At 38.9% G+C, this 14,340-nt stretch overlaps 1 protein-coding gene across 1 annotated transcript in view; it reads left to right on the top strand.

Moving 5' to 3' along the window:
• LRP1B (LDL receptor related protein 1B) overlaps window positions 1-14,340 on the top strand; it is a 595,001-nt gene that overhangs the window by 216,696 nt on the left and 363,965 nt on the right. The window contains 1 exon segment of the mRNA XM_035897882.1: window positions 4,899-5,156. Within this exon segment, the coding sequence (XP_035753775.1) occupies window positions 4,899-5,156 (258 nt within the window).

The following is a 14,340-nucleotide window of genomic DNA, read 5'->3' as shown; positions in this document are numbered from 1 at the left end:
CTCCTTTTTTACTACCCTTCAGGCAGCCAAATGCTTGGCTGTGAAGGTGGTAAGGTTTATCTCTCATTAAATTCTGCATTTTCTTTCTCAGCTCATTTAAATAACTTTGGAGCCGGAAACTTTTAGCTGCAGAGTACCTTTGGGAAGGATGTTAAAATAGGTATCAAAACAGCTGGGGGCACACCGTGGGTTTTTCCAGACTTTTAAACCACATTTTCTTTTATGAATAAAGAAGCAGTTAATGACTTCTTCCGAAGTGAAAATGAAACAAAATATAGCTTTGCTGAACAGAGTTTTAGAACTTCTTTGTTTACCAAGTTTGTATGCCTATACTGCAAGGCCTGCACTTGATGAAAAGAATGTTTAGGGAAACAAAATGACGGAATTGGAAATCTTTAGCTGAGGAAAAAACCCTCATCTTTCTTTCAAAAGTTCCTGGTATGTTTTATATCTGCATAGCCTGTATAGGGAGAAATGCCATGTGATAAGAAACGTTTGTCGTGTAGATAAAGCAGGAGGAACTGATAATGATCACAGCAAAAAGCTTTTTTTCTGATATTTAGTAAACATTCATCATTCTTAAATTCCTTTCACAACACAGTTTTCTTGGGAAATATCATGAGAGAAAGTTTTGAAGGTTTAGAAATAAAGCGGCCCGTTTGTGGGGCATATTGTGGATAAACATCAAAAATTAATTTCAAAATAAAATTGGACTACATTTTATTCAACACTACTAAATATTTTTCAGACTTTTATACAATAGATGTATTGGTAAGAGCAAAGTACTTATAATTTACAATGCATACCTCAGAAGGGTTTCTAAGCTGCTTGTAAACACTGAATTCTGTTTTTTATCCTTTTCATATCACTGTAGTGAATAAAAAAGAATTGCTTCCATTTTGAAGCTTTTCTTCCAGAGAAGTGGGACTGTTGGCAGAGCAAAACGCCTCAGTTTCTGATTTGTTGTGACATCATTTGTCACATTGACATGTGACAATACATGTGATCTGTATTTTAGGCAAGATGAGGGAGGGGGGAAATGCAAGTCTTTCATCTTTTCCACTACTCTATCTTAAACATAATTCAAAGGAAGATGCTTTCATTTTAGTCAAGAGGGATGAATCATAAAACTTTCCTGGATTAGAGAGCTATTCACTTCTTATCTTTCCTATTAAAATGAAAAAAATAAAAAAAAAAAAAACAACCACTACCAAAAAACCCCAAAAATCTCCTGCAGAAATGACACACATGATGTCCAGCTATTTGAAAAGCTGCTGTCAGCTCACTGTAACTCATCCTAGATCTGTCCACTAAACTTCTAAGCTTTGTAGATTCTGTTCTTGAGAAACAGACAAGCGGTTGTTGTGAAGGAGAAGACGTGATTTTTTTTCATCTTCTTTTATGTTTTTCATCTGCATTATACAATACAGTAAGATGCTTTAAATATTTTTCATATTTTTGTAGGAACTTTTAATATTTTTTGTATAGTTTTATCACTAAAATAATTCTGCTTTTTTTTAAAAAAAAAAAATAACTAGTTATAAAATCAGCCTTTATCTGAGCAACACTGAAATAAGCAGGTTACCTACCCTACTGTGGAAAAAACCCATGATTAACTGATTCAACCCATTGAATTATTTCATGTATGGGCTGCTAGAAAAATATAATTTCAAGCTCAGTAATCTAGTTTCTGGATAAGTTCTGCCAGAACGCAGATGTATTTTTAATGTTTAATAGTGCCTGCTGAGCAGAACCTCTTAGCAGTGTCACGAGTCTTTACGATTCCTTTGTCTGCAGCCAGGTTCGATTACAACTGTTGCTCAGGAGGTTTGACGCTAATTCTTTTTCAGAATTCCCTTACGTCTTAGACTTTAATACTAAAATACAACCTTTCTCCGGAGTTTAGTGAGGTATTAAATCCTCGTTACAGTTTTCAATAGGTCAGTGCAAAACAGTGCAAGGAAGGATATGGTTCTGTGTCGCAACCTCGGGCAACTGAACAACCATGCCAGCTTTGCAACGCCAAACAGCTCCCGCGTAGCTGCCTCCTCTTGAAGGCTTTAGAGATTGCAGAGAGTGAAAATATCTGACTTAACACAAAGTATAAGGGCAAAAAGAATAATAAAGGATTGTTCACACTGCTGCTGGTTGGGAAAGGACTGACTGAATCCAGAATTGGGCAGCAGTATTATTTTGTGGGAAGGGAGGAGCTGAGCACCGAGCTGTTAGATGGAAAAAGAACCCCAAAGCCGGATGCAGATGGAAACACACCTTTTGTACCAGTACAGAAGGTCTTAAGTCTGGCTCTCTTCTTCTGATGGGTAGGAGAACTTTCTAAGATAGGGGGTAAAGAGAGATGTACATACACCAGCCACTTGTTGACTGCAAATGGACCTACTTGGACAATTTCAAATCAAATTGCTTACTAAGAAGCCAACTGCCTTCTCTTTCAGAAAAAGCAAGACTAGGCAGTTTCACTCATGGCTTACACCACAAGAGAGGTTCACAAATAAGTTCAATCCCTTCAGCTGTTAGAGATCTTCCGAAAGTTTAAAAATATTCTTATGGATGGATATGACAGGTATTTGTGGAAGTGAATTTGAGGCAGATGAGGACAGTCAGTAAGTTCTGAGAGTAATTCTAGGGAAGAGTGCTTTTGCAGATGTCAGCGTGGGCTTTACTGGGGAGGGAAAAAGTATGTTACAAGGTAGAATATAAGTCATGGAATGAGAAACAATAGGAAAAGACTAAATGAAATCCACTTAGAAAGAATACATGCAGATCCATTCTAGCGAAGAACTTTTTTATGTAACAAAAAAAAAAAAGTCAGCAAAAGATGTTCAGATAAAAGCAGATCGCACCAAAGAACAGAATTTAACACCTACTTCTGTGGATTGGAGTGAGACCACTGAGCACCATATTCACTGAAGCATTTTTTTTCTCTTTAATCAGACTTGCTGATGAAGTATTATCTGGCAAATCCTTTTATTTATGCAAATTTTTCTCTCCATTTAGACAGCTGGAATTGCTTGGTAAGATTTTGAAAACTTTATTAAGTGGAATGTTGATTGAAAGCACTACATTTCAATACAGCTTTTAAACATTGATTTATTCCTTTGAATTCAAGCAGATTACATTGGGGTGAGAGCTCTTGACTTGGCAACACAAATATTTTCACGTATGTTTGCAACTGCAGTGTGAGTTTCTATGGTTTTGGGTAATTTTTTTTAAATACAACATCTGAAAGTTTGCTCACTTGACAACATTATTTAACTTAACAAATAGGCAAATAGACATGTTGTAGTGGTGTTGGCCATGTTGCAAAGGACGACTTCCCGTTAAGTGATTCACAGGAACATACCTCATTGCAAAATTAGACATCACTGTTATTCCAGTTAAACCTGAACCAGTTTTTAGGGTCACCATATCTTCCTCTCTCAGGGTACCGTCTCATAAGGTCCTGCATCAGCTCAGTCTTGGTTGGAGCAGGACTCTGAAGGCTGAACAACATCCCATAGGAAGGGGATGTTTCAGGAAGCAGTTTCTCTCGCCTCTATCTAAAACAGAGACATCTGTCTGATTTTTTTTTTTTTTTTCCAGCCAATTCACATATTTTATGTCAACAGCAGTTCTTAATTATAAATTGAAGCAAAACAATGTTACCCTACCGTTTCTAACGAAGGAGTTCTTCCCAAAAAAAAAAAAAAAAAAAAAAAAAGAGGAACTGCTGGCATATGGGTTTGATATAGACATCCCCCTGACAGCTCTGGATTAACTTGGACTTCATTTCAGTTTAAAGTACTAGTCTAGATCTAGAACAAGATGCCACTTAATTTCAGCAGTGCGTGAAATACACCTCATATTGCATCATACGGAGACTAATATTCATTTGCAGTTAACTAAATCAGATGCATAATTTCAAACCAGCCCTGGATGTTCGAGACAGTAATGCAATTAAAGATACCCCTAAAGCAAGAACAGCTGCTTTTGCGCCCAGTAGCACTCATCATAATGCTAAAAATACTTTGTCTCAAGGAGAATTGGTGCTTTATGTGGATAACTTAACTTTTTAAAGTTTTAACTTGAAGTAGAAGATTTTGTATTTTAAGATACATATTCTTCACTGTTGGGGTGTTATTTTTCCCTTAATTATTCACATATTGCTCAGGTGTTTTTATAAATTACTAAAAAGATTTCTAGGCAGCGATCCAGGTGAATGTGGCAACACGTTAAGTTGCACACAATATCTTAATATTAATTGCTTCGTCATAGTTTTTGTTTGTTTGCGTATTGTGACATTAATGGTAACTCAATGGAAACTACGCCTCCTCTGTTCCCTTTTCGCTGTCAGGATCCACTGCATGATGCTTTCTCCTTTACAACACACGGTGTTAGGCCCACCGTGTGTACGAAGTAGCCAGGTTTCATTGCCTTGGGTTTTTTGTTAGGTTGTTTTGTTTGGTTTTTGTCTTAGTTCACAGACTCGAACACGATAAGTACCTTTCTATTTCGTGTGTGCTCATAAGTTCTGCAGATTTTCCTGGCCTTCATTCTTTTAGAAATGCCAGTAATCTGGGTAGAAATAATTTGCATAACTTGTATTTCATTTTATGACTTAGGCATGAAAAATGTTGCAATAATGATACTTGGAATTAAACAGAAGCTGTGGGGCTGGGGTAATTAATTTTCTTTAATGATGTGAACCATTAGAACAGCAGGATAAAATAGACGAGTAATTTGGAATATATGATAGTTATGAAAATAAAAACAAAACCAATTTTTTATTATATCTCTTAAAACATGCAGGTAAGATCATTAAAAACTACGTTAAAACTAAACAGATAAATGTGGTATACACAGTCTGTTAACCCTTTAAATTCTCTTTACTGTGTTTTTAGAGCCTGCTGATAGACCTCCTCTTCTTCTGATTGCAAGCTCTGAAACAATTGAGATATTATATCTTAATGGAAGCAAAGTGTCTGCCCGAACTCCTGTAAAAGGATCTGCAATTTTGACACTAGACTATAGCTACAAAGAGGACACAATTTGTTGGATTGAATCGAGAGATCTTTCAAGTCAGCTGAAGTGTACCAAGATAACAAAAGCTGGGAAGTTAACAGAGGAGTGGATAATAAACATTGTTCAGTACCTTCACAGTAAGTATTTGACAATGTTTTAGCAAAACAGCGGTGTCTGTCTTGGCAAACTGTTGCAGGAGCCTTCAGAAGTAGTCTGGGGCTTGCTGTTGAAAATAGCCTTAAGGCATTAAATATTGCAACGCATACTGAAGCACTTTTATGTTTCTCACTCCTATATATTTTTTTTTCAGTATGAGCTGCAATATTTGTATCTATGCAAAGTTTTTAAAGATGTGTGTTTTTATAGACTAAATATAATAGGTGGAATTTACAAAAACAGTGGTGCAATGGAAGAAGAATTGCAAAATGCTTCTTTTTCTTTGGCAAAGTAGTGCTACATAAAGCTTGAAAATGATTCTTTGCTTCTGGGACAATATTAGCAAGGAATTAAAGAGGCACATGCTTGTCACATTTGCTGTCAACTATCATAGAGGTATGTTAGTTCTTGAAAATAAAAAAAAAAAAAAAAAAATTTCCTGACTTACTGGAAGTAAATTGCTGCTCTTTTTTGCAATTAAGAAAAAAAAATTAAAATACCTAAACTCATCTTACTGAACTAGTCTTTGACATTACAGCATTATTTCTCAATCAGCTTTTCAATTTGTGGAACGCTGTTATCTTCTGAAGGAGGTGTTCATCCACTTACACATTCTCATGTGAACAGACTGCAAAATAGCGCACAGTCAAGAAAAATGCAATTTTCTTCATCTTTCACAGAAGAGATGTCCACAGATCCACAGGTTTATAAGCTAGAAACCACAGCACTGAGGAGTGCAGTGGAGGTGTTAATAGCAGGCTTCTAAAAACTCAAGACTGGAACCTAAGATTGGACATAAGATTTTGAAAAATCCTTTTAAAGAGACACAGGCATCAAAGAACAGCTTTGAACAGATCTCAAACTCTGACCATCCAGTTCAGGAATATTAAAATCACAAATTTGCTTATAACTCTTAGAGGTACCTGTCAAAGTGATAAGTTCTTCATAGAGATTGTGCTTTAGACTTTTAAGATAGCTGTTGTAAGATGTGGTCATTTCTGCAGAGGAAGAGGGGGGTTTTAACCTATTTTCCTAATTACTTATTTACTAGAATACAAAAATAAATAAAAAAAAAGAGTAGGGTTTGGGTTTTGTTTTTCTTGTTCACCACTCATTGTGACTATTCTACTTTTAGAGGACTCTCTTATTCTAGATCTAAAGCATAGTTGTATTTTGGTTTGCCTTCTTTCTATTTTATTTGGGGGGGGGGGAAGTTAATGTATTTTAGAGGGCTTTTCATACTTCAGATATCTACAATCCCTAAAAATTTTGGTGAGAGTATTTAATTGTGCTTTTTTAATTAACTGTGTTATTGATATTTTATTTTCTTTTCCTTTACTAAGGACAATCAAATTAAGTACAGTCCTTAGCAAAATTTGTTTTGTAACGAACGGCATGTGTCTCTGTTCTGTCACTTATCTTCATCATCAGAGTGGACCTTAGCACTACGTTTCTAGTTCTCCACCAGTTCTCTCCTGCGTTCCTCTTCCTCTGTTCTCTGCATGTGATGAGAATTGCTAATCTCGATGGTGTTCAGATCTTCACTAGTGCATCTGTTTGCAAAATTAAGGCTGTATGATGGGTTTGAAATTAATACAGTGCCTGGAATTAATGAGCTAATCATTTTTCATAGTGCTATTACACATCAGCCTGTGGTCTCTAATATTTTTCCAAAACTTCAGTGTAATCCTTCAGTCTTGTTTAAATGAAGAATAGACATTCCCATGGATACGAATTGACTGCAGAGACTTGTTCCAACTTCTTGTTTAATTTTGATTTAGGAAATAGTGCTTGAAGACTTAGAGAAGCATTTCTTGGAGTCAGGTATGGAGCTCTGACTGAGGGATCTGCAGAGGGGTCTGGACAGGCTGGATCCATGGGCCGAGGCCAACTGTATGAGGTTCAACAAGGCCAAGTGTGGGGTTCTGCATTTCAGTCACAACAGCCCCATGCAACACTACAGGCTTGGGGAAAAGTGGCTGGAAAGCTGCATGGCGGAAAAAGACCTGGGGGTACTGGTTGAAAGCCGGCTGAATATGAGCCAGCAGTGTGCCCAGGTGGCCAAGAGGGCCAATGGCATCCTGGCTTGTGTCAGGAATAGTGTGGCCAGCAGGAGCAGGGCAGGGATCGTGCCCCTGTCCTGGGCACTGGGGAGGCTGCCCCTCGAATGCTGGGTTCAAGGTTGGGCCCCTCACTCCCGGAAGGACCTGGAGGGGCTGGAGCGTGTCCAGAGAAGGGCAATGAAGCTGGTGAGGGGTCTGCAGCCCAAGGCTGGTGAGGAGCAGCTGAGGGAACTGGGGTTGTTTAGCCTGGAGAAGAGGAGGCTATCGCCCTCTACAACTGCCTGAAAGGAGGGTGTAGTGAGGTGGGGGTCGGTCTGTTCTCCTGAGTAACAAGCAATAGGATGAGAGGAAATGGCCTCAAGTTGTACCTGGGGAGGTTTAGACAGGGTTTGTGGCGGGATGGCAGGGTTAGGGGAACGGTTGGACTTTATGATCTTCAAGGGCTTTTCCAACCTAAACAATTCTATGATTCTATGACTGACAATATCTAGCAGATTTAGCTGCCGTGGTGGTTTTCCCAGGCACACTCATCCCCACAGTGTTGCTGCAGTGGGGCAGCGTCAGTCCCCGTGGTCTGGGCATGCCTTCTCTCAGGGACAAGTAGGCTGAAAGCTGCTTTTGTCCCGCACCCGCTCTCAGCTCTGCAGTGAACGGGCTCAACAGACTGGTTCCCTGGGGCATCTGAGGCATGAGGCAGCATGGACAACATGCTGCTCCTTATGGGAATAACTTCCAAGGGTTCAACCAGAACTCACCTGTTGCAGATTTGTTGGTTGGTTGGCTTTTGGGTTTGTTTTTTTTTTTGTTGTTGTTTTTTGTCTGTGTTTTGGTTTGGTTTGGTTTGGTTTTTTCCCCACAGTACTTAGTGCAGAAATTATCCACCTGATTAATATCTTCTTTTCCAGACATGTATCTGGAGTTATGTCTGCAAAGGCATGGCAGGAGTCTGGTGTTCCTATATCTATTATATTTGCCTGCACACATGTAGGTGTCTTTTTCTGGCTACTGCAAACTTGAGTTCTAATTTTAAATTCTTCCTTTTCTTCCCTCCACCTTCTGTTACCCATCAGGCGACTTCTGCTATTTATCTTCATTATATAGCTCTACACCTGACGAGGCAAATTAATTCATTTTAACTCTTTGTCAAGAATTTCAGCCTGAGCATTTTCAAGCGCAATTGCATTCTCTGGCAGCTCAAGCCAAATAAATGGTCATGCCATGGATTTATTCACATAAAAATGGAAGGTCTGTTCTTCATACAAAACTTTATGTGTGTGTGTATGTGTGTTTGTGTGTAACCAGAAAGAGGATAATCCTAGAAGTGTGAGGAAAAGAAAAATAAAATGTGTTCTTAGCAGTGTTTGTGGATTTTTCATTTTTTTAATCTGTTCTTTTTGTTAGTGGAAGAAAACATGTCATCTGCTTATGACACAAAAAGTGGTAGAAAAGTCAGTTATACAAAGTGATTGGGACTACTCGACTTATTCAAAGTATTTGTTTTAGTGAAGGCAAGTAAGTCTTGTAGTTAGGAACAAAGAATTTCAATCATATTTTAAGAGGAACAACTACATTTAGGAAAGCAGGGACTGTGTAAATGACTTCGTGTTCATGCTAGGTCATATAGTACCAGCTCTAGGTAGTGAGCATGTGATTTGGAGTCACAGAAAAAAAGAAATTACAGTCCTTTCATATCTCACATTCTCCCTCAAAAGACAGTCCGATGTGACCTCATTTTGGTATGTTTGTGTCCCAGGTAGATACAGGCAGGTTCCTTTGAAGAGCAGCGTTATCTTGTTCTGCGCAAGGGTAAAGCAGGCGGAGAGGCGGATCCTGCGCTCAGGTGTTGCTGGCTGTGGGAGAACGGGTGCATCGCCAGTGATGGCATGCCATGGGCTTAGGTATTAAGCTAGTTTCAAGCTTGTAAGATAGGTTTTGTTAGATAGGTTTATCCTTGTAGATAAGGGTAGGTTTCCGTAGGCATGGTAATGTCAGCACAGGCATTCTTGTCCTAGCCAAGGCCAGGCATTGGCATGTTGTTTCATCTTTGTCTTTTCAAGACCTGGAAGTTTTTGGATGAGAAGCTGGAAAGTTTCCTCTTGGAAAGATTCATGCAGAGAGTGTCAGAGCCAAATAAGCTTTCAGAGAAGATTCTCACATAAGGCAGGCTCGTGGAACCACTGCCCATCATAACAGGGATGCTTTTTGACGCTGTACACCAGCTCACAGTCCACTTCCAGCCAGTAGAGCAAATCTTCCAGGAACAATCATTATGTAAAGCGCTACCTCTTGGAACAAACTAGCAAAAATTCTTTTTAGTGTCACAAAGGTGGAAAATCTCTCACAATTTTCTGCCCTTCCAAAGCCATGATGTGCAATCTTATACTAATGCTTTTGTTTGTTGGAGTTGGGGGGCAGCAAGAGCAGCATCTTCTGGATAACAGAATCTCCTTCTTCCTCATTTTTATAGGCATTTTGTGTCTTCATCATTACAAGTACCAAGCACCTTACATGCTCTCCAACAAGCACCAGACAGCACAGCCTGGGTTTTAGCCAGTGTTCTTCTGCAGAACATAACAAAATCTCTTCTGGGATGATGCTTCAGAGCATGGTATTTTCTGCTTGGCTGATATTTGATTCAGGTTTTCTTGGCATTCAGTTATCACAGCACACCAGTACAAATCCTGCAATGCTTGTGTTTCGCTTTGCCACCTTGTGGTGTTTTATACCTCCAGACGGTCGATCCTACCTCGCCTTGGAAAGGCACCCAGGCTTCTCTGTTGGCAAATTGCTTGTACAGGACTGATCTGAATGAAAAGAAACAGCTTGCTCCTTCTGTTCTAATCCCGTTTGAATTTAGCTGCCTTCCCTAGCGTGCCCTACCACAGCTCCAGGGTTGGAAACAGGTGATGGGTGTTTAGGGTCCAGTGGGGGGAAGTATTTATCTTTCTGCTTGTGGAACCCAGCGCCTTCTCCTTGCTCTCACAAGCCCAAGCCAAAGCTGCCTTTTTGGCTCTCCCACTTTTTGAACGTGGTTGCTGTGAAGACCATCAGAGAGCCCAGAGGCTTTGACCGGGATCCAAGTGTCTGTCTGGTTACATTCCTGTTTTCTTCCACTAAGCACTAGGGATGGGGCTTCTGTCAGCAACCTTCCTGCAAAGTTCATGTGAATATTCATGAGAAATCAAAGTTTGGCTTACTCAGGAGGAGAACGACTGAGAAGGTTTGGGGGGAGATGTTCATTTCTACATAAAGTCAGCCCCAAGTTTGTCTCCAGGCAGGCGTTATAAGCTGTCATGTAGTTGTAGAATGTGATTTTTCTTTTTCTTCTGTGACAGACAGCCCATGCTTACAGTCCACCTAGAAGATGAGCAGAAATGAGAAGGCTTCATGTCAAAGGTCATTTACGCCTCAAATGGCACTTCAGCAGTGTTCAGAGCATCTGATACAGTAATGGGAGCCAGAATGGGATGTGAGAAGACTATCGTAAAGAAATATCGCAGGGTACTTGTCCTGTATATGTCACCCACTTGGCACTCCTAGAGCTCTGGCTGATCTTGCATTGATGTTCTTGCATTTCTGGGAACAAATGCTGTTTCTGGAATACTGACCTTTCTTTGTCCAAACGTTTTTGTTTGGTTGTTTTTTTTTATAGTGTCAATATCTCATTCTTAAGTGCTCTAGACAGAGCCATCATTAAATATACAACACTAAGATACTTTTTTTATTAATTTCATGTTTACTCAGATTGAATTTCCCATCTCCTTTCACTGCCCAGTCACTCAGTCTCCTGAGGTCCTGCAGTTCTCCAAATCTGACCCTCCTCTTTACTATTCTGGAAACTTTATCTATATTATTGGACTTTATCACCTTGTTATTCATGTCTTCTTCCAGGTGACTTGTGAATGTTATCTCACACAGGTTCCAGCACAGACCGCTGCTGTGGAACTTGGTGATGCTTAACGAGGAACCAAGTTTGGCCCCCATCTTGGTGGTCACGTGGGTCCATCATTGTCATATGTGTAAGACTCTTTCCTGAGTCTTCCCTCATGTCTTCCTGAATGTCTCTTGGGATTTTCATGTTTCCATGTTTATGTTTTGTTTTAATTTCTATGTGTTTTTACTTATTTTACCTTCAGAGCAGCCACAAGTCCAAAGCTTTAGTTGGGTGTCCATTCTCCATGGCCTGAGATGGGAAATGTTTTCTTTGCATCATCTTTGCATCAGTTCATACAATTCATTCCTTATTCTGGTATACCTGGACTTAAAGAACTTTCGATCCAGTATTTGAGACAGCCTTGATGAGGTGCTTTCCTGGTGCAGTATAGACTTCTATTTAGTGCAGGAAACAATGCTATCTGATAATTGTCCTTCTGTGTACAGTTTTTCTGCCCCCTGTAATGACAAGACTCCTTTGGAGACTTAGGCCTGTAAAAAAACCTTCCTTTTATCAGTATGCTCCTGTCTTTAGCTCCTGGCTGATCTTTTCTGATTATTAGTTACACATAGCCTTTTTGATGATCATTAGATTTACTAGAAGAATAAGGGTAGATCATATCTTTTCATTCAACCTTTTTGTTCCAACAAGCATGATCAATTGGATCTCATCCTTTGACCATGGTGGGTGTTGCAAATCCATTATCTTCTTTTATGAATGGTATTCATATTATTTGGGTGGACATCTCAATGCGTGATGGTGGTTGCACGAAAGTTAAGATATAATCTGTATATCGGAGATCCTAAGACAGCCTTGCATACATTGGGACCTTCTAAATGTTAGCTGTGAAGGATCTGTCTGCTTTCTTTTGGATACAGTCCATTCAATTTGACTTGAGGATTGTGCTGCTGCCTTGAATAGTGTCCCTGTAACACTGTGTTATGCTGATTTGAGGCACAAGCTTCCATGGCAAATGCTCTGAATTGGTGGCATTTCCCTCCGAAGTCTGGTTACCTGCACTTAATCCTTTTTGACACGAGAGCAATTTATTAACTGCTTGTTAATTGCCAAGAGTGGAATTTCTGAGTCATTCAAAGATATAATGCTACTATTCCTTCAAGCTTTGTTACTTATCCAGCTCCCATAATTGATCTTTCATTGACATCAGCCAAAACCCTGCTTCTGTTCTTAGGAAATCTGGCGTGCTGTCTATTTTCTTTTTGTATGCTTTTCAGTAGTCATGCCCTAGACAGTTAATTCTCAAATTGAGTAAAGAAAATAAAATGTTTTATCTCAATGATGTTTCTCAGTACGAATTTGTGCTTGCTGCCTGGGACAGTCTCCTGAATGCTGTCTCTGCAAAGCCTACATCTCTGCATGTCCTTATTCTCAGTCCTGCGTTGTCAGATTCCATTTTCCCCGATTTATCACCTTCCTAGTTGACCATTTTTGGACTTCCATCTTAATTAACTTCATTATTGTCCTAACAGTGGGACATGACTGTATCTTTTGTGTGTCTTACATCCTTACTTACTTCCTTACATCCCAACTCCTCCTTGATAGAAAAGCTCTTGCACCAGGAAGGAAATCCAAGAGCAAGCAGGCTATCTCCCACAGCAGCAGAGGATTTTGTAAATAAAAAATGGACACTTTGTCATAGTATCACTAACCAGGTAAATTTATCTTTATCAGGCATAATGCTGAGGGACTCTTCCTCTCTGTTAAATTGAATTATTATACTGCTTTAGTAAAACACTAACATTTATATTGTGTTAACAAGGTTTTGAAAATCAAATAAAATAATTGTGGGGGCTGTAAAGATCTAATGTACAGATAACTGGGTTGCTGCAAATACAAAATGCACAGTTTTGTAGTGAGTATTTTAAAAATGCATTTATACTCCCAGATACAAGAATAATGAAATGTCAGTTAAAAAAAAAAAAAAAATCCACATATAATTTTTTTCTGAAATGTGGAATTAAATAATGCATGTTTGATGGGATTAAGCATACATTTTCCCATAAGCCTTGGACATCCATATGCACCATGTTGGCTTTGTTTTGGTTTTTACTTGGTAGCCATTGGAACTGTTCTTTGTAATATGATTTTCACAAAGACTGAACTTGTTCTGCTTCTGTAAATTCAGTGTGGACTTCAATAACGGGCAAATGTCCAGGGAGATGCAGACATTTGCACAGCCCAGCCTTCTCAGAGATGCTCCATGGCTTCTCTCATTCCGGTGCTGGTTGAGCAGTTTCTTCGCTCTCTGCTGAAACCAGAAAGTCCTTTCAGAAAGTCCTTTTTTTCTTTTCTTTTTTTTTTTTTTTTTTGTAACATGCTGCAAATGAAACAAGAACAGAATGGTGTTGCCTTTTACAATCAAAACTTGTACCCCCTTCTGATCCCATGCAGGTTCTAAGCAACTGTCTAGCTACAGTAATCGTTAAAAGTCCTCTGCTTTCTATGCTATGGCTTTCAGGCTCTTCAGATACCCTCAGCACTCACAGCAGCTTGTCTTCTGCCTTTCTTCTAAGGAAGGAGATGTATGTAGGAGATACATAGGAGACATATAGTTGTAACCTCCCCTTTTCAGTAAAGCTGGTTATGAACTTGAGGATTCAGGTGCACACTCTTAGAAGCTGTCTTCAATGGCAATAGAATATAAGGTTAATATTTTAGCAGTAGATACCATCAACTAATTATATATGCATGGGGTTTTTTTTTCTACTTCTACTTTATTATTTTATTTACAAATTTCACATTTTTTTATGATATAGCTAGTGATTGTCTTCCAAAGTGGAGCTATTTCTTTGTAAATTCATGTCACATACAATGTTAATCAAGTTTGCTTCAATTAGACTAATTGACAGCAAATTTGCCACTTACTTCCAGATATTAATTTATTAATGCAAATATTTCATTCAGCCTTCATCAAAAAAAAACCCACTAAAGTCAACCGAAGAAGTCAAAAAGCCTTTACTTTTACATAATGTACTTCGGATCATGTCATTAAAATCAGTCGTTCTCCCTCCTAAAGAATTTTCTCTGAGACACAGATAACGAACTCAAGTTGCACCAACGTTGCAATAAAATTAAAAAAGAAAAGTCTGTGGCTTCTTCAAAAGCACTTTTGTCTTTATAGGAAAGAAGGGGGCACAAGAAAAACTA

The sequence above is a fragment of the Egretta garzetta genome, unplaced genomic scaffold, assembly GCF_000687185.1.
Source record: "Egretta garzetta isolate BGI_Z169 unplaced genomic scaffold, ASM68718v1 scaffold197, whole genome shotgun sequence".
Lineage (NCBI taxonomy): Eukaryota > Metazoa > Chordata > Aves > Pelecaniformes > Ardeidae > Egretta > Egretta garzetta.
Note: the sequence above shows the minus strand (reverse complement) of the source record. Positions and strands in the feature narration are given on the sequence as shown.